The 20,740-nt window shown below is 34.5% G+C and overlaps 1 protein-coding gene and 2 long non-coding RNA genes across 3 annotated transcripts; 1 reads left to right on the plus strand and 2 right to left on the minus strand.

Annotated features, from left to right (window-relative positions):
* Positions 1-8,580: 8,580 nt before the first annotated feature.
* On the plus strand, positions 8,581-10,328 carry LOC141350020 (uncharacterized). The gene is made up of 3 exons (XR_012357889.1): positions 8,581-8,712; positions 8,839-9,144; positions 9,609-10,328. It is a non-coding gene; the product is annotated as an uncharacterized lncRNA (long non-coding RNA).
* LOC141350021 (uncharacterized) lies at positions 10,092-10,650 on the minus strand. The gene is made up of 2 exons (XR_012357890.1): positions 10,587-10,650; positions 10,092-10,432 (listed from the first exon to the last, which is right to left on the minus strand). It is a non-coding gene; the product is annotated as an uncharacterized lncRNA (long non-coding RNA).
* Positions 10,651-14,101: 3,451 nt separating this feature from the next.
* Positions 14,102-20,398, minus strand: slbp (stem-loop histone mRNA binding protein). Its single transcript, XM_055178850.2, has 8 exons — positions 20,238-20,398; positions 19,406-19,525; positions 17,424-17,528; positions 17,084-17,146; positions 16,324-16,464; positions 15,043-15,192; positions 14,688-14,805; positions 14,102-14,594 (listed from the first exon to the last, which is right to left on the minus strand). The coding sequence occupies exons 1-8, from the start codon at positions 20,291-20,293 to the stop codon at positions 14,535-14,537; spliced, it is 813 nt and encodes a 270-aa protein (XP_055034825.2). The 5' UTR covers positions 20,294-20,398; the 3' UTR covers positions 14,102-14,534.
* Between the last annotated feature and the right edge of the window lie 342 nt (positions 20,399-20,740).

Raw genomic sequence — 20,740 nt, forward strand, 5'->3', positions numbered from 1 at the left:
TGGAGATTCTGCACATGCATTTAAAATCAAAGTATTATGCTTCTATTAATTAAATGAACATTTAATAAGCATCTGTTGCGGTAATGATAATCAAAATGTTGTGTAAGCATTCTAACTAGACAATATTTCAAATTAACTGTAAAAAAATGATCTTACCTGGTAGCCATCTTGAAGTAACTGGTCCATGTGCTTGGTCACTCAAAATCAAACTTTATTAAAATTCTGTATGTGTGCTTAAACTGTTCTCAAAAAGTGTTGCGGAGGATGAGAACATCAGGCATGGACACATCATTTTCCTCATTTTTCTTCATTATTATTATTATACATGAATATTCAGTAAATATTTTTTCTGTCATCTAAAGTAGTCTAGCAAAACATCCATTTTTTTCTTAATATTTTTGTGTTCATTTGATTAAATTACAACAAAACGCATGTTCAAACACAGCCGGACACATTGCGGTAATGAGAATTTCAGCAGAAAATGAGATAAAATTTCCAATTATAAATTCTTATGTTGAAATCACACATTGTGCAAGGTAGAACACAGTATTGTGTTAATTCTGATGCTTTTTAATGTTACTATATTACACATTTTAAAACTAAAATCATTAGTGCCGTGGTGTTTCAATGGTTTCGTGAGAATCACCCACGTACATGTTTTGATTAATAATGGTAGAGTAACATGGATTGGGCTCTGTTGGAGCAGGAAGAAAGGGTGGGCACGTAATACATTCATCAAATAGTATTTGTCATTTGTTGTTTATTAAAACTTTAAAAAATCAATAAAAAGACTGAGCAAAAAAAAATTAATCCAACGGATGGGCTTGCTCCTTTTTGACCCAATGCTGGGTTTAAAATAACCCAACCATTTTTTAGAGTCTATGTACGTATTGGAATGAGAACTGAGAGCTGAGCTACAGGATCTCTTCATCCCTTCCCATATAGCCCCTACATGCCAAAAACAATAACGCAAACTTTTGTTACTTCCACACTGAAGTTTTACAACTATGATCATCACAGGTATAAAAAGTTTGCTTTATTATTTAACCAATAAATGCATTGTATTGGTCAGACTCATCAAACAGGTCATTCGAGAAATGATGTGCCAAGTGGATTTTTATGAGCGCATTTTCCAATGTAGTGTACGCTGCAGGTCAATGCTAAACCGAAGTTGCTTGACACTTCATCTATGGCGCTATGATTTTTTATAAACACTATTGACTTGGCCTTTATTGATTGGAGTGAATGTATCACACAAATCATTTTGCGGCAAATCAATAAAGAAATCTTGTGGAAAATTTATATTAAAAGGCCTTTGTTTGCTTAAGTGACTTTCAGGGTGCATTGAATGCTTTGCTGATTAATTGAATTAGTTTAAATTTGGGCATGGCATGCCCATTAAACAACGCATTCTTAAATCATGTGCTGCCATATATGATTGAAATGAGATTTTCAACACGACCGCAGAGCTGTTAAATAAATCACATATGCATTTTACACAGTAAAATAAAGGTCCATAACTCCTACCAAGCGACAACACTTACTGATGGGTATTTGCCTGCAGGAATGCCAAGCACTTTTTCTTATGACCATTTGATTGCATACAATAGCATCCGAACCAGACACAAATTCAGTCCCTACAGACAATGCTGACAAACGTATAAAACTTCAATCAAAATATTTTACATTAGTTTTTGGAAAAACATTTAATATTTAAGCAGCAACTCATGATCATTTGTGGCCCAGTGGTCTTTGATTTTAAAGGAGACGTCTCGCTCAGCTGGCACTGAAGGACTGCTGAAGGAGGCCACTTTTATTTTTTTATAACTATCAGTTGATCATTGCTGTTTAATTATGTCGGGTGGATTTTGGAGTAGATAACATGCTGTTATCTCCTGGTGAGAAGGCTAGAAAGGATATCAAAAAGATAAGTCTCATTCCAACACACACTCTTCAAATATTGTTCATGTTCTTTTGTCTTTCAAGATACTTCATCTTTAACCAAATAAATGCAGAAGAACAAGCAAAGAGATCAGAAATAATGTGTTAATAGCAGCTCATTTGAAATATTTCTTCAAATCTATTAACTACAAGTGCATTTACTCTTTATACAGATCAAGTCAATAATGAAATAATTGAGGATGAGAGAGACGCAGAAGAGAGGAGAAGCTCATAGCAATAATAATAGCCCTGGGGATTAAAAGATCACTTGAGTCAAGAGGTGCATTAAACTCCATAAAATGCAGAAATGATTAAACTAGATATACCTCACAGTGTGCAATTGATAGAGATGTTCAGATACCCTTTTCTCTTCCCGATACCTGGGCTCAGGGTATCGGACAATATCGAGTATTGAACCTGGCAGCTATATACTATTAGAATGGATATAATTATTTATGGTGTGCGTCAGATTTATCCCTTAATAAAACATGCATAAATACGGTGAACAAAAATGTTTATTATTTAAATTACTTTTGACAGTAATATTATTTATTTATAATAAATATTATTTGTGAAAAAAAATCCTTTACAATCACTAAGTGCAGCCACAATTTAGTGAATTAAGAGACTTGAGAGTTAACTCATTCCCCGCCAGCCTTTTTTTTAAAAGTTGCCCACCAGCATATTTTTGTGATTTTCACAACAGTTTTACAAAATGCCTTTCAGGAAAATTTTCTTTTAAAAATATATCTATTCTACAAATATATATTCTACAAGTATATCAAATAAAACAACAGACCCTTTGCTTTCAAACAAACAATAAATAAACAAACAAACAAAACAGGAAAAACCTTTTCTATACTTATAGACCGTTTCATCGGACGCACGTGATACACGTCTGGATCCGAACCTTACTTCCGGTTTCTTTTTTTTAAGGTCTGACTAGTTGGTAAACTGATCTCTTGAACAAATGCCTCGTCGAAAATAACAAATGTATTGGTTTCCTAGGTAATCTATGTGTTGTTTTTTTGCTTGTTATATAAATAATCTACGTTTAAAGAACTTATTATTTATTGTTAGCGGAGTTTACCGGAAGTTACGTGCAGCCACTTGTTTATGTTGTTACTGCTGAAATGGTCTAAAAACTATTAAATTTGGATATTTTTCTTCAAAAATATTTTGTTTTTAGCAAAAAGCTGAAATAATTGCATTTTTGTTAGAGATCCGATTCAGAACAATTATCAAAACATACACAGAGTGTAAAATTTAAAAAATACATTTTGCTTTAGTTTTTTAATAAATTGGGTATTGCGCCTTCAAGTGGATAATCGTGGTATTACAGATAACCATAAAAACTCATCAGGAACACGTTTTTCATGCAAATCTTTTCTCTTAATTGACAAGATAATTGAGGAGGTACCCCTTGTTCAAATGCTTTATTAAGGTACTCGTTTTAAAGTTGCTAATACTTGTGCCACTCATCAAAATTGCAGCATGGCATATGAGACATTTAGCCATTTTACTGCCAGTTAACCATGAAATACTGCCAGACAGTGGACATATACGGCTAGCATGTTTTCATTTCTTTTTGAAGAAGAAATTATTTCTGATTTGCAGCATTGTTTATAGCGTTATAGCTATAGCGGGCATAAGTCTTGTTTAAGAAAATTATATCGGATCGGTATACATAGTTAGTACTTGCAGATGCTAGAATTTTTTTTATGGTATCGGTGGCATTTCCGATACTTGAATCGGAATGACCCTAGCAATTGAGTCCTAACACACTAGACAAACATTTGTGCGGTACCTGACATATAGGGGTCATTTCTGTTATCTCCTTAACTCTGTAACTTTATTAAAAAGTTACATACTTTTGTATTGAAGTGTAGGGCTGGTCCGAATACCATTTTTGGAGCTTCGAAGCTTCGGTAGTAATCAACACCAAATATTCAAAGCTTCAGAGGGAGGGGCTAAACATATTCTCTTCTAATAAAGGCAGGAATCTCTGTTTGTATGTCTGTTTGTATTTTTATTATGTCAACAACCGTTGATCCTATCGACTTCACACGTGGCGAATTTGTTGCTGTGGACTCAAGGTTCCGTGTCACTTGGCGCAATTAATAAACTTATACTTAGGGGTGCACCGATATATCGACAGATGATGCTTGCTATGCTTCTCAATGAAATACGGTAAAAATGCAGCTACATTTAATAGCCAGAGGACGCTCACGTGCAGAAACTCAATATGCGCTGCAGACGAAGAACCATACACATGCAGCTATGACACGCAACTCCAGGAAATGTCTTAAGGATATTTTTATATTGCTGTTCTTCAAACCTTTTCGGGAATTTAATGGTAATAAAGAATATGTATAATGATTATGCTTGCTTTCTCAATAAACGATTATAAACGACTCAAAATAACACTGATTTTAGATCGATAAGGACTTACTGATCAAAAGCCATAGTACATAAAGTAGTACATCTCAGAATAGCTATATCGGCCACGTATAATTAGTGCATATCGGCATTTTTTGGAGCATCCCTTATTTTAATAAACTGATCAGACTCACACGTGCTGCAAGAACAGACACTGCACAAGTGAAACAAAACACACGTGTCTGTTAAGGCCAATACTTTTGATAACCTAACATTTTTTTAACAAACTAATTACTCTCATATCAGAAATGAGCAGTACATTTATTACTGACACAGAAATATATAAATATATATAAAAATATTGTGGTATTATTAACAAATGACTTATCTGTGAGCTTTATTATTTTAAAAAAATTTGTGTGTGCTCATAATCTTTCAAAAAAAAATGCAAATCTCCTCCCCTCCTCAAAACGATCTCTCTTCACTTCCGGTCATAAGTATGGCAGGTGGGCGGGGTCCGGGAGAAGATCGCAGCGATTAGCAATTAGCAACACGACCCAACTTTAAATGATCCAATCAGATCTCGATGGACAAATTCAAATCCAGCCCTGCCTTTCATTTCAGAAGCCATTTCATTCGGATATACGTCACCACGAGGAAAATAAGGCAATCGCTACTTCTGTTTCATGGCGACTTTAAATAAATTGATTGTGACCACTTACCTTAAAAAAATTGAGTAAATTGAATGAATCATTTTTTCAGTGTTGTAGAGGCTCTTCCTCAACACTAATAATGTTGTAAAAAAAGACAACATGATCTCGTGTGATGAACGTGTTATAGTCACGAAAAATGTGATTAATTTATAGAAATTTGTGCGAGCAACATGAAAAAAACATTCATGCTCAAGGAACAAAAAAGTTGAACTTCATGCCGTGGGCACAAATAAATTAATCAAATTTCAGATTTCAGATTAGTCTGAAAAAAGAATATTCAAATCTCTAAATCAAAAATCGAATGTTACCGAATAATCAAATATTGTGGTCCAGCTCTAATTGAAGTAAGTGTTTATTTTATAAAGACTTTCAGAAATATGCTTCATATGCTTTTGTCTCAACATCTAGTTCTAATAAAATGAACAACACAAAACCACTAATACCTGTATTAGTGGTCCAACAATACACTGTAAAGAATTTCTGTAGAAATTACAGTATTACTGGGTATTACTGGCAACGAGCTGCCAGTAACTTAATGTAGATTTTACATTTATGTTATTTACTGGCAACAGTTTGTTCAAAGTTAAATGAACATGAAACATTTTCAGTCTTTATCTTCTACAGTAAGTTACTAGCAACCAGCTACATAATTACAGCTAATTTTTTACAGTGTATGTTTTTTTGTGGCCGATGCCGATATTAAGAAACCCTTATGGCCGATTGGCCATATTACAGTAAATAAGAAATTAAATAAGAAAATTGGAGAAACTAAAAAAAAATTGTTATGCATAACATTTCTAAATATACCCTTTTAAAGTACTTAAAACATATTTACAAGACATAATTGATGTGGATAAGACATCTCACGGTACTGTTTGAATAAATGTGTTAAACTAGTGTGTGACACAAAATAGCTTCATGTTAAAAAGTGAATAATCATTTAACTGTCAGACTTTGGCTTTACATTGCGTTGTGTCTTTTCATTAAAAACAACAAATTTAAGTAATAAAGAAATTTACTGAAAGAATGAAAAGATTTATGGGCCGATGCCGATAATAAAAAAATCCAAATAATGGCCGATATATCGTCCTCTGCAATATATTATCTTATCACTAACCTGCATCATCACCAGATTTAACAAACAGCAAACTTACCGAAGCTTTCCTGGAGTATGATGAATCTCTTTTTTTGTAAAACTGCAGATACTATATGAGAAAAACCTGTAAAATATTTTTAAAAAAATAGTATTAGCATTGCAAACATTTGTAAATGTGTTTAACTTAAATGTAATATGACAGAACTCATGATTTCCATGTTTATTCTTTTATTTTAAGATATGTTAAAGAACTTTAATAATGGAAATAAAATGCATTAAAAAGTATAATGAATGTAAGTGTTTAATGTGCATATTAATAGATATGTGTACTACTATTTATGTATTATAAATATTTCTATCATTATGAACACATAAATGACATTAAAATAAGCAATATTTTCTAGGGTATTTTTAGCTATATATTTTTTTATTCAAGGTATAATATTCTCAATATGTGTGCCCCTGTGATCAAACCCATAACCAGTGCTCCCACCAACTGAGTACTTATAACACCAAACCCGTCATCAAGTGTGCAGTGTGTCAAACACAAAAAGACAACTTGACTAATCTGTAGAGAAACATTGGTTAGTGGAACCAAACAAAATATCCCCTTGATTTTTAAGTACACAAGCAGTGCCACTGTGTAAGCATTTCACAGAAAAACAATCAGACAGAGAACAAGAAAAGTTCAGAAGTACACATGGAGGGAAACGGGAATCTCTATTAGCAGCGGATTTATTCAATCAGCTGTTTCACCTCTTAATTAAAGGAAGTAATTATGTTATCGAAAGTCTTCCTGGCTGCTGCTGCTGCTGGTTGAGCTGAAGGTGATGACCTTGTGATAACCCGTGTGTTCATCAGTCAAATTACTGTCCTCCGTAATGGTAATGCCAAAGCACTGGAACACTGAGGCCAGCTAATCTGTATTCAAATGACATGCTACCAAACAGTAAGGTGGGCTCTGTGGCCATAACTCAGGAACTGTGTGCACACTGTGACCCCCTCCCTGCCAATCAGACATTATCATACATTTCCCAGGTGCCAGACAGGCCTTTTGGGAAGCCAACGATATTGAGAAAATGAATCATAAGTCTCCTGCGTAACCTTAATGGTCAATTTAAATGAATTAATTGTAAAGGGTTGGGGAGGGTCACTGTGTATAACACATCTGCACTATGCAGTACGGTGAGGTTCAGTTCACAAGCATTGAGCATATGAGCGTATACATTTAAAAAAAGATATGCTGAGCATTGCTGGTTGAGTTTAATAGTTTAAGGGTCAGTTTTAGGGTTTAAATTAAGCCAGGACTAGGCCCTAGTTGTATTATGACATTTAAGTAGTTTTTACAAACATATCTTTACCCATAACATTACTGGTGTGTATCTTGATACAAAACAATGGTAGGCCTATTATATTTAGATATTTCAGTGCAATCTGTTTTCAGTTAAGACAGCTCAAACATGAATTTTAGTCTGAGCCATACAGCCCTGCAACATTGCATTAATCTCACCTGAGATTACTCAAAATATCAGCATATTTTTCAAATAAAATAAGGGTTGCTAAATGTTAGAAAACACCCAATCAAACCACCACACGAATGTAATTACATTTAAATACGTTACAAAAAAGACCACTTACATATGTATGTAAATTGTTCATCCACAATTCATCGAAACACAAACAAAACACCCAAAACGATCAACCAGCACGCGCGTTTAAAGCTTGCATTTAATTTGTGATGTTTTGTCGCCACACCTCGTTCATGCGCGGTACTGCAACTATGCCAAGACCCATTCTCCTAATAAAAATATTGTAAAATTCACTTAATTTACTAATTTATATATTTATAACAAAATAGACTTGGTTGCATTTACTGTCGTTTACTTTACAATAACTTTCTGGCACTTGGTTGATTGATACATTTTTTATTTCGCAATTAGTATGTATTACATACAAAAGACTGATCACTTGCCAAATTCAAAAGATCAAGGTTTCTTTCAAATTCCACAATTAACTACAACCTAAATCATTTATTTTATCTAAAACTAAAAATGTTAAACACCTGGTATTAAAAAGCCAAAATAATTTTTTTTTTTAATGTTTTATATGTTTTCATAGTGCCAGAAGATTTTTTGAAGAAATTCCAGAAGAATTTCCTCATCGTATTAGTGTCCAGAAAACAAACATGTAAATTATGTTAACTGTCCCATTATTACAAACAAATGACACAACATATCTACCAGTATATGAATGTAAAACGTGTGTACTTATTTCTGTTGAACCACAGTCAAGTTAGGACTCAGGTGGGGTGGTGGAGAGCAGCTCAGGGAGCTTCCAGTTTGAGTCAGAAAGTCTACTTTTCAGGTTTTTGAGACCATAGACATTATATACGTAGACACCTCATGACGTACTGGAACGCGTCAAGCGTCGGCGCCATATTGGATGGGTCTCCTGTACGCTAGCACCAGAGTCAATGGGAGTTAACGGAAAGAAAGCAACTACTATGACCGTATTTTGTGCAGCTTACGGTTGCAATAACCGGCGCAGTATTGATTCCAGATCACATGGGATTACATTTCACAAGTAAGATTGAACAATCACTTTGTTCATGTTATTTTACGTTATTATTTATAATATTATGTCAATGTTCAGCAGGAACTGGTACTCTCTCTCTCATGATCTCTCGCTGTTTTTTCTTCACATTTGAAGGTTTCCCAGTGATACAGGCATGAGGAGGCAATGGGAAGTTGCTATTCACCTTATTTTTCACGACAACAAGGGCGGCGCCATTTCGCTCATTTTGTCAACGTTCTTCCGGGCGCATAGACGATGAGCAGCTGAGACAGTGACTGAAGGCGACGCGTTAAGCTTAAAAAGCTCACTCGAGCGCCTTTATGTTTCTTTCTTACCAATTTTAAGCAAACTGAGGAACACCCTTATCCCAAGTAATGGTTCGACTACGATGTTCCGGTAACTTTAAACCACGCCGGGCGTTGAAAAGGTGGCCAGTTTCAGGTAAGCTAAGGTTAGCTAACTTTGTGCTCGTTCGCCTAAAGTTAGATTTGTGAAGTCCGTTCTACAAATACACTTAAGATCAGTAACGTTAGTTTATAAAATGCAACTATTTGAATGGTTTTAATTATCCACCTATATTTTTATATTTACGATAGTACAACGAGATATTATAGTACATTGCATTCTTACAGTAGCCCACGTGATTCCTACAATTTACTGACATTTCAGATGCTAGAATGTCAGTTCATTTCTCATTCAGATATTGATAATGACCTATTAAACAACGTATTATTTAACACTGAAGTTAAAGGTTGTGTGTATAATGTTACTGTCTCTATTTAATGCATCTCTCTCTTACACACTGTTCTGTTTAAGTATGGGTGCCATTTATATATTAATTCTCATGATGCAAGTTTATTTTAAATACTAACATAAAACTGTTTATGGTTATATTGTTTTCTCAGATGCATTGATGTGTAGTGATGCAGTGGACAACTGTGAGGATGATGCCTGTGATGTTCCTAAACTGTGATGCAGAAACACAATGAGAGGATCCATCCGTCTCTGACCAGAACTACACTTTAAAATCACAACTCAACCTGAAGCAACCTACATCTGATATGGGAAAACAATGGTGCAGTTTCCCTGACAGGGCTTATGGTCCCAGGCTAAAATGCGTATTTGATATACAATAATTTAAAAACACCTTTTACTGACATACCTCAACATATATGAGTGCCATTGTTTTGTCACAAGATGCGCACCAGTCTTGTTTTTTTGTAGGGTTTGTTTGTAAAAACTAAAATGTCCTAATATAATTAAATCCTAGTCCTGTAAACCCTGTCCGAGAAACTGCTTCAATGTGTTGAGCTGGCACAAATGTACATATCTCTGCTGAGAAACAACCATCTTTGGTTCAGCTTTACACAGGGTTGATATTGCATCCATTACACAGTCGCCAAGCACTTTACCAGTACATACACCAACAGCTTCCAGATAAACACTTGGGATCAGCTCCTGATGACTCCGATAAAGCTGTGTCTTAATTTATTGCAGGGTGGTCTTGCTTTACCTGTTGTAAAGTTACATTAAACCTTCATATGTGATCAGATGTCATGCAGTGATATTAAACATTTACAGTGTGATCAGATGTTGTGCATTTATATTAAACCTTTACAATGTGATCAGATGTTGTGCAGTTATATTAAACATTTACAGTGTGATCAGATGTTGTGCATTTATATTAAACCTTTACAATGTGATCAGATGTTGTGCAGTTATATTAAACCTTCATTTGTGATCAGAGGTCATGCAGTGATATTAAACATTTACAGTCTGATCTGTTTTTTTGCTTTTATATTAAACCTTTAAAAGGTGATCAGATTTTTTGCAGTTATATTAAAAATTACAGTGTGATCAGATGTTGTGCATTCATATTAAACCTTTACAATGTGATCAGATGTTGTGCAGTTATATTAAACATTTACTATGTGATCAGATGTAACCTGCCATGCAGTTATATAAACCTTTAGCCTAATGTGATCAGATATGATCTGTAAGGAATTTCTTAAACCATATGTGAGCTTTGTAGATTCCACTTAAAAGGATTTAAGTCTCCCGATTTGAAGGAATAAGTGTTGGCAAGTTTGCAAATGAATTCTATCATGGTACCACATAAAAACGAAATAGTTATTGGACTGGCTAAGGTGCACATTTGCTTTAAAAAAGACGAAATCACTGTGTAAATATTGGTAGACATACTTTTAATAATTTTCAATGCTGCTCCATCAACTCCTGACAGGACGAGGTTATTAAATATGCCAGGTTACTTGCCGCGGCCGCTTCATATCGTCTAACCACGAGACGATTGATGGGACAATATAAGACTATCCGAGCGTCTTATGAAGTTTTCTCCGTGCTCCTAATTTAAAACATTAACAGCAGTAGCGATATTTGTCATTTGGCTAAAGTTATAGTGAACTACAAACAATCTTCTAACCCCCAAACTAACCACCGAATGCACTGTGCCATATTAGCAGCGGAAGTCGGTTGACAAAATGCGGAAGAGCGAAGAATTAAAAAGGGGCGTGGCGGAATAAGGTGAATAAAACGGGAGGGTTTTGTTGTGACCGAGTCATCAAAGCTCTGTAGCAAAGAGTATAGAAGAACAAGAGGGGAAAATCAGATTCGTTTTTGGCAATAGCCACTAGATGGCGCTTCAGTAGCGCGACCGCCATTTAGGAATGAAAATTCTCACAGCCAATTCATTCTCAATTCATTCATATTAATTAATTGAATACATAAAATACCTAATTACGTAAAAATTACATAAAAATTGTGTACTTTGACTTTTCTTGAGTAAAAGTACTAAAGTACTTTTTAAGTAAAAGTAAAAAGTAGATGTTTAATGTACTTAAATATTAAATATAAACCAAAAACTTGAAATTATGAAATGTAGTGGAGTAAAAATTATGATAATATGCTTTGAAATATAAGTTTTCCAAAGAAAAACACTGATAAAATACAGATACTTGAAAATGTACTTTTATGTAGAAAGTAAAATACTTAAGTAGTGTCTGCCTCTGTCAATATGCCATACTTAAAGAGCATAATACAAAGTATTTTAGCATGAAAGCAGTATTTTTCAATGTGTGACAGCGCCCTGTATCATAACTAAATCTCTGCCGCTTATAACAACTCAAACCGTGTGAAAATCCGGTAAAAATAAGGGGAGTTATGATTATTCCTCATTAGAAATGAATGCAAGGGAGCGCACTGGACACCCATCCAAGATGGCGGCCACGCGATATGTCAGATCCAATAGGCAGCTCAGTCTACGAGGTGTCTACATAAATAATGTCTATGTTTGAGATGGCCTGCTGACTGATCCTTGACTTAAAGGAAAACACCACCGTTATTCAATACCTTACTATGTTCTTACCTCAACTTAGATGAATTTATACATACCTATCTTTTTTCAATGCATACACTTAATCTTTGTACAGCGTGTTGTGAATGTGTTAGCATTAAGCCTAGCCCCATTCATTCCTTAGGATCCAAACAGGGGTGAATTTAGAAGCCACCAAACACTTCCATTTTTTTCCGTATTTAAAGTTACATGAGTAGTTACAAGAGTAGGTAAGTATATAGTGGCACAAAATAAAACGTGGCTTTTTTTGATGAGTTACAATAAAATTCACCCCCCTCACAGTTGTCATGAAGCGCAAAATTAGCTATACAGACCAAAAACAATTTTTGTACCAGGTTGTAAACATATTTTTTTCTGCTCTAATGTCTATGGGAATTGACTCCCTTTTGGAGCCAGCCTCCAATTGCTGTTTGAATCACTTCCATATTGGCCTCATCGGAGAGATCAGAAGGTTGCCCTGGTGTGACGTATTTTAGAGTGAATATTGTGTAAGGAAAATAGTGGCTTTTGTTTTCCACTGTTCTTTGATTGGATATAGAAAATTAGGTGTTTCATTTAGAAATGGAACTGCAGCACACTAAAGCTAGGTGCACATCAAAAGATGAAAATGTAAGAGACCACAAACATGATGAAAAAAGGACTTGAAATTACGTCTTTGTATGAAATGCGCTATACATAAACTTGCCTTGCCTTTCCCTATAATTTTAATTGTCCGCTTATGTTCTGCAAAGTTTATATGGAATATGATATGTGAAGAAATTCGCAATTAAAAACATTAGAAGCAGGACTACTTTGCAAGCGTAGTTTCAGTCGGTGACCAGGTCATAATAAATTTGTTGGTCTCGTATCAGACCACTCACCTTCTGACATTTATTTTCCCTCATTCCCAGCAATGCAAATTGGAAATAAAATTAATATTTGATAAATTCATAAGCAGGTGAACAAAATGAGTCACAATAGAAAATAAAGCAATTTATTTAAAAAAAAAAAGAAATAATGATCAGATCCTATCTGTGATATTATTTGCTGTCTGTATAAATGTGACAATCAACCAAAAGTAAGCATTTCAAGAGTTTGCATGTATTAAGATGTATTTTAAGTAGGGCTGTCAAAAGATTAATCGCGATTAATCGCTTCCAAAATAAAAGTTTGTGTTTAAATAACATATGTGTGTGTACTGTGAGTAAATATTATGTATATATAAATACACACACATTCATGTGAATATTTAAGAAATTTTGCATTTATATACTGTATATACATTTATATTATATAAAAATATAAATCTTTTATATATAAATATAACCAATTTTTCTTAAATATATACATGATTGTGTTTTTATATGTAAATAATAATTACACACACATGTTATGTAAACACAAACTTTTATTTTGGATGCGATTGATCTTTTGACAGCCCTAATTTTAAGCATAAAATTATTTGCCACATATAATATCATTGCGCCTCCTGCAGCCATGTTACAGCAGCAAAGTCCTTGATTATTACGCCAGAATAAGAGTATAGTTCCTAGTCATATCTGCTTAAAAAACACTTATAATTTTCTGTCAGTCTTAGTACACAATGTAACTACAGAAGACTCAAGTTTTAAATAGGAAAAATATCCAAACTCTTGTGTTTTTTTTAACGCGATGCAAATTGTCTAATTTGGATTATGTTAAAAGTGGTACAGTCAGAGCCAGAGATCAGCTGAATGGATTCCAAAATGGTAAAAATCAAAAGTTTAACTCTAGGAAAATGAGCACATTTACAAAAAAAAGTGGAGTATCCCTTTAAGCCCATGCCAACTAGATAGAACCCACATATCAAATTTGGCTGATATTAGATGAGTAGTTACTAAACTATTGTTTTGAATACAAACATGATCTTTATAACACTAAATGTTGTTAAAAAAAATGTCTATAATCCTGCTATGCAAAGTAAACATTTCTTTTAAAAATGAGCAGCAAAATATTTTAATGGCAGTTTGACTCCTGTGTATTATGTTGTGAAATAAATTTGGTTGCATATCAGGCACTGAAATCTTTTATTCAAAAAGTTTCATATAAAATAGAAATTAACAATCAAAAAAGCAAATAAAAATTTACCTAAAACCACAAACTAATTACACAGGAAATTTCAAGTGAACCCATCTGGGTACCAACATACTTATAAATACAAGAAAACTTCCACTGATCATCACAGAGATTACCAACAAACAAAATTAAATTCCAAAAATGTACATTTTCTTTTGCAAAGGCCCAAATAACAGTGAGTGTAAAGAACATGTTTGTGATAATGACAACACCCTCTCTTGAAGAAGTTGACAAATTGATGTGGTATTAGAAACACGCCAAAACCTGTTGCAATCCTTTCACAATAAAAATCAAAACAAACAGTGAGACGAACAGTGTAATAAAACTTAAGGCTTCTCATAAAGCCTTAAGATCTCAGTGGAGCTGCTCATGACATGTCAGCATCGTCAGTTTTCATCATCTTTTTAGGAGTTCCTGCGAATGAGTCCTGCAACACAATAGAAGCACAGTTGATGTTTAATAACATATTTACACATTAAACATCTTACATTTCTCTGTGTTTCTGAACATGCTTCATTACATCTTGAAAAGATGATGCCGCCCTATTAGATGTTGGATACGGAGATCCATTGTCTGTATCTGTTGAACACTCCACGTCCAACTGAAAGTCCATGATGTCACCCAGATCAATTTCCTCTCTGTTAAAACCAGTCACATAACATGAGTTAAAAATATTAAGATTTAAAGTTAAAGTGTTGGTTAAGGTCCTAACATTGCTCAACATTATTTTCATTTTTATTACAATTATCTTGTTGTTTTCATCTATGCAGTGTGATAAATAAAGTACAAATACTCCAAGTAGTCTTTCAGTTTATATGAAGTTATTAAAAGTTAGATTTAGGCATTTTGTCAGTTTGGATGATTCTGAAACTTACATTTGCTGCAGTTCACTTCCCTCCTCTGTAGGAGGATCCCACGCGTGAAGACTGACCTTCCAGAGCTTAATCTGCTGGTCCCAGGAACGTCGGCTGTATTTTTTGAACTTGTTTGGAGTCCTTGGATGAACACCTGGCTGTCTCATATGCCTAAAATAAGAGTTAAATACTTTTAACAACCAGCAGTGTATTAAATAAGAGTTAAAATTAAGTATGTGTGTAAAATAAGAGTTCAATTTCACTTTTATTTTACATTTGGTGGCAACGGGCACTGGGTGGCATCAATTCACATGGCAGTTGATAAAAACTAAACAAGACGGGCCGAAACGTGTGCAAGCTACTTGTGTGTAGTGTGTAGCTTTTCCACCCGATTCTACTAAAGAGCAAAAGCATTTGGTGCCGCCCAGTGGCCATATTTGGAAATGATCAAGAACAAAGCTCACAGAAGTCTCTTTTCTTTGTGATATCAAACTCAAATTTTTAAAATGTGCATGTGTCCAATGCCTATGTACACGTTCAAATTAAATGAAGTATGCTTTGCATTTGACTATATTCTTAAATAAATAGGTAACACTTTACAATAAGGTTCATTAGTTAACATTAACTAATGCATTATCTAACATGAACAAAACATTTGCAATACATTTGTTACAGTATTTATTAATCTTTGTTAATGATAATTAATAGAAATAAAGCTTTTAATTGTTTGTTCACTTTAGTTCACAGTGTATTAACTAATGTTAATAAATACGCTTAATAAATCACAAACAAAAAGATAGTAGAAAATTAACAACATTTATTTTTGTTACGCAAATACTGTTTTTATCCTGACTTAAAGGTGCAGTGTGTAATTTTTAGAAGGATCTCTTGATCGAAATGCAAAATAATATACAAAACTATATTATCAGGGGTGTATAATGACCTTTCATAATGAACCATTATGTATTACCTTAGAATGAGACGTTTTTATCTACATAAAATAGATGTAGGGTCCCCTTACATGGAAGTCGCCATTTTGTGCTGCCATGTTTCTACAGAAGCTCTTAGTGGACAAAGTTTTTTTACTAAGTTTCTCCGACGAAGTTTCTCCTACCGTAGCTTTATGCGTTTCAAAAGCGAGGGGTGAGCAGTGGACTGAACTGTTGGTTGCAATTCACAACCTCACCACTAGATGCCTCTAAAATTTACACACTGCACCTTTAAAAAAATATTTTTCATATATTTGCTTCTTTTCTGATATACAATCTCCTGGTCATGTTGAACTTACTAATTCACACTTACTTGGGAACCTCTTTAATGTATCTGTCATAGGCAAGGGTGTTTTTCCCATAGTTGATCTGTTTCTGTCTTCTCATGAGCGTCGTCTCATCGGTCTCGATGTCACTATTAGCAGAAGAGTCTTTGGAACTTTGGGAGTCTGAACTAAAGGAACAAAAACAAGAAGTAAGTCTGCAGCCCTGCGATGTGGTACTCGCTACTGGATTTAAGCACTGGAGAAGTGGACTGGACGAAACGCGTCATTCACACAAAATAACTGTATTTTAAACATTTGCTTTAAAAAAAGTCTCAGTAAACCGTTGCATAGATGTAAGCACATTAAATCTTTCCATTGCAGAGCGAGGATTTCCTTGAGAAGATGCTGCAAGAGCATAATTCTGTGCCCAGGATGTGAGTCAAGGACAAAATGATTTAACGAAGACTTAACGTATGTTCACGCACCAGACACATTCAGTTTTTAGTGTCTGCTCCCTCTAACGGAACTAAATGATTTACTTGCAAGAAAAAATCTAAATGATGAAAGACGGTGCCAAGGTGGGCTAATCGGTGAGAGGCTAAAGCACCATGTATCACTGGTTACATCAACTTTCGCAACAAGCCTAACCCCTAGTGATTATTTTATGTTTGTTAAATAAGGGAAACACCCTAGGACTGGAGGTGAGAACCGATGATTAAGGGTACGCTGCTCTACATGGGCTTTAATTTTAGTAATATTGTGTTAACTTACAGTTACACATAATTAAAGAAAAAAACTCTTACAAACCTTCCAGATGAGACCTTTCTGTCTCTTTGGGGAAAATCTGTTGTAAGAATTCTTCTTCTGTATCTGAAAAAAAAAAACGACAACATTCAACTACATTGACATTTAAGCATTTGACAGACACTTTTATCCAAAGCGACTTACAGTGCACTACAAGGTATACATTTATTTCAGAATGTGCGTTCCCTGGGTTTGAACTCATGACATTTTACTGAGCAAAATCAGAGAACGTAACACAATCAACAAGTTAGCAATTATATCTGTATCTGTTTTTCATTGTCAGTATTTTAAAAGGTCTTAATCACATCTTCCCCTATAAAGAAAACCAAGAGAGGCAACAAACCGATGCATGTCACGACGGACATTTGAGCGAATTTCCTCTGCCTCCACCTCATCACCCCAGTTTTTTACTCTGGAAACAGGCCCTTCGCTTTCTGGGGTTGTAAAGCTGGACACAAAAAAGATGGCACGCATGTTATTTGATTGTTTATGTATTTTTCATGCCATTACAGAATCTGTGGCTCTATTTAAGGCGAGAACTGGTTAGTCCATGAAGTTGATTCACACAAGTAAATCCATATACGTGGATTAATTGGACGCAATATGGCATCTCCAATTCACCTAACGTGCATGCTTTTGGCCTGTGGGAAAAAAAACGGAATATAACGGACACGGGGGGGAACATGCAAACTCCACACAGAAAGGACACCTGACCTAGCTGGTGCTTAAAGGTGTCCATTGACTTTTCATAGCAGTAAAAAATACTATGGTAAGTCAATGGGCCCCATCTTTAAAGTGGACTACTCCTTTAAACGAGGTACCTTCTGGTGTGAGGCTGCCAGGGCCGGAGTGGGACTTATTTTCAGGCACACTTTAGTTCACAAGTGCCTATATTCAAATAATATCATTAAATCCTCAATAGTGTACAAGTCTGCAATAGTGCACTGTTCTCTGCAGCCTTGCAATTCATAGTTTTTTTCCGAATATATCATTTCCACTTGAGTGAAAATATAGTAGCCTAAACAATTATGATTTTTGCAAAAATCTTTCAGCCTTACCATAAAGTATTTTAATATTATTCAATTAAAATTATTCAAAAACAAAGGGAACAAACGCGTTTGTGTTTTTCCCTATTCTTCTATTATTTTTTTTAAATGGTGGGTCTTGAGATTACATGTTGGGTTGAAAAAATTTTGGAAACCCATGATATACAATACACAAGCAAGATTTATCAAGGAAACAGATGGAAAAAAATCCTTAACTTATTTTTTGTACTTAGATGTATAAAGCAATGTAGACTTACCTTGTGTCAAAAAATAACAAATATATAATGGACTTTAGTAAACATCATATTCATATGAAACTTATTTTATTCCAATAAACAAATTAGTTTTACATCATATAGATTTTTGTTACTCTTGCAATAGACAGTAATGACGATTCATTGATACATCTATGACTGAGCCAAAAAAAATTAAACGCACTCAAATATAGAGACGTCTGAAACAAAACTTGTGTTCACAGGCGAGCGCTTTAAAAAGCAGAAGAAAGCGTTGCGTCCTGCATTTTAGATGTTAATGAACCCTAATAAAATATTTTTTTCATTAAGTGGTCGAGACACAATCAAATTGGGCATAAAGCGTTGGCGACATATCCCACATATGTCTAGCTTACTACACGGCTATTTGGTTTAATCATTTGTAAATATATTGCCATGTGTGTCATTAAGACATATTTATATTTAATTTTGTGTAATATTAACTGTACCTGTTAAAATGATTTGCAGCATCTAGGTCACCGTGTGTTATTAGTTTCAGGCGGTTGTAATCAGGTCGAAATTTCAGACTGAGTCAAGCATTTTAAATAGGGATGCACCGATAGGATTTTTTTTGGGCCGATACCGATTCCGATTTAAACAGACAACTTCTGGCCGATACCGATATCAAACACTTGTATACAATACTATACAGTTGGTCTATTAGCTAGTTTATTTCTGCATCAAATTATTGGATCTAATTAACATCCAACTGACCAACATAATAAGAGAGGCACAAATTAAAACAAATATAATAAGACAGCATGACAACCTTCAAAGGTGGTTTTTGCTATTCAGCATTTATTTTATTAACAACATTAACTCATTTTTTACATATAATGGATTTCTTTAAGCAGTTAATTAATAAACAATCGGTATCGGCCTTTCTCGTGCTATTGCCGATATGCCGATGGTTTCAAATTCATCAAAAATCGGCCGATAAATATAAAACATTGGTGCATCACTAATTTTAAAGCACTGTGTAATAAATAAATAAGAATAAACTTTACCTCTCCGGCCTTTGTGAACATCTTTGGTCTTTGTTCAGCTCTTCATCAGGGTTAGGTCTTCTCAGACTGCCATCTGCCCCCCGTTTCCTACAAGTGGACCACCTGGAAGGGCCTTTGTTCCTGTTAGACATGTTGACATGCATTTAAAACTAAAAAACTAACTTAAGTCAACGATGAGCAATTTATACTGAATTAAATAAATAATGTGTCCACTATAAAAATAACCAGACAGTGTGAATAATTCTTCATTTTGGTCTGGTCACATTTAGCATTCAATGTTTATTTGCAGTTTAATGGTAATTCAACCGTTTAAATCGTTGTTTCACAATTGGACCCCAAAGTTCGTCAAATAAACTAATTTTTACAAACAGAGCTCATATATTGGGCTTCGAATTAATCTTTAATAGTAATGAAAAACAGGCACAAAACAGCCCGCTACTAACACAGGCGTTAAACATACTTAAATACAATTTATTACTAATACAAAGACAGAATATAAACGGAGTAAGACATTGTAAAACTCTGCTGCACTCTTATGGCGCCATATTTTCATGATCGGAACACAATGTTACTCTACTGGCGGGAGAATTACATATGACATTTATTAGCATTGCAAAGCAACATTTCAATGACTTACACGTATAAACAGAACAAAAATGAAGACGATACGAGTAGAAATGCTTTGTCCAAACTATTTTAAAATTGCGCAGCACCTAGAGACTATTACTTTGAATGTTGCTATGCTAGCAAACCGCTGTTAGTCGACGACGCAAGTGACAAAACATAAACAAAACGAAAATAGAGCCGCTACTACAGCTTTTTGAACTCTTACCTGTTTTCGTCGTGTTTGTAATCATTTTCAAGTCTGTCTTGTGGAATTGTAGACATTGCTGAAGATGAAAATTAGACGCCACACCACAGAGTAACTCCCGGGTTCAGATTAAACCGCGCCAATGTCCCATACACTGTACGTCAACACTGAGGTCACATGACGCTCGAGAGGCGGTGTTTGTGAGGTCACTCACATTTGGACACGCCCACATTTGCTAATTATTGCCGATGTACAAAACTAGCCGTAAAATAATTGTCTGTAGGATTGTAACTGAACTATTATATTCATAGTACAATTAAAGACCCTGTAAAATGAAAATTAAACGTATTTCCTTTGAGTATAAATACCTTAGGCTTTACCAATATGGCATAACATAAGTTTCAATATATGAAGAGTTTCGTTGCAAAACGAGATAACCACCGTTTTGTTAATTGTTCAGAAATCGCGTTTTTTGGTTCTGCATTCCAATTAATTTCAATGCAACTGCAGTTGGTTTGATTTGA

Source organism: Misgurnus anguillicaudatus, chromosome 16 (genome assembly GCF_027580225.2).
Source record: "Misgurnus anguillicaudatus chromosome 16, ASM2758022v2, whole genome shotgun sequence".
Lineage (NCBI taxonomy): Eukaryota > Metazoa > Chordata > Actinopteri > Cypriniformes > Cobitidae > Misgurnus > Misgurnus anguillicaudatus.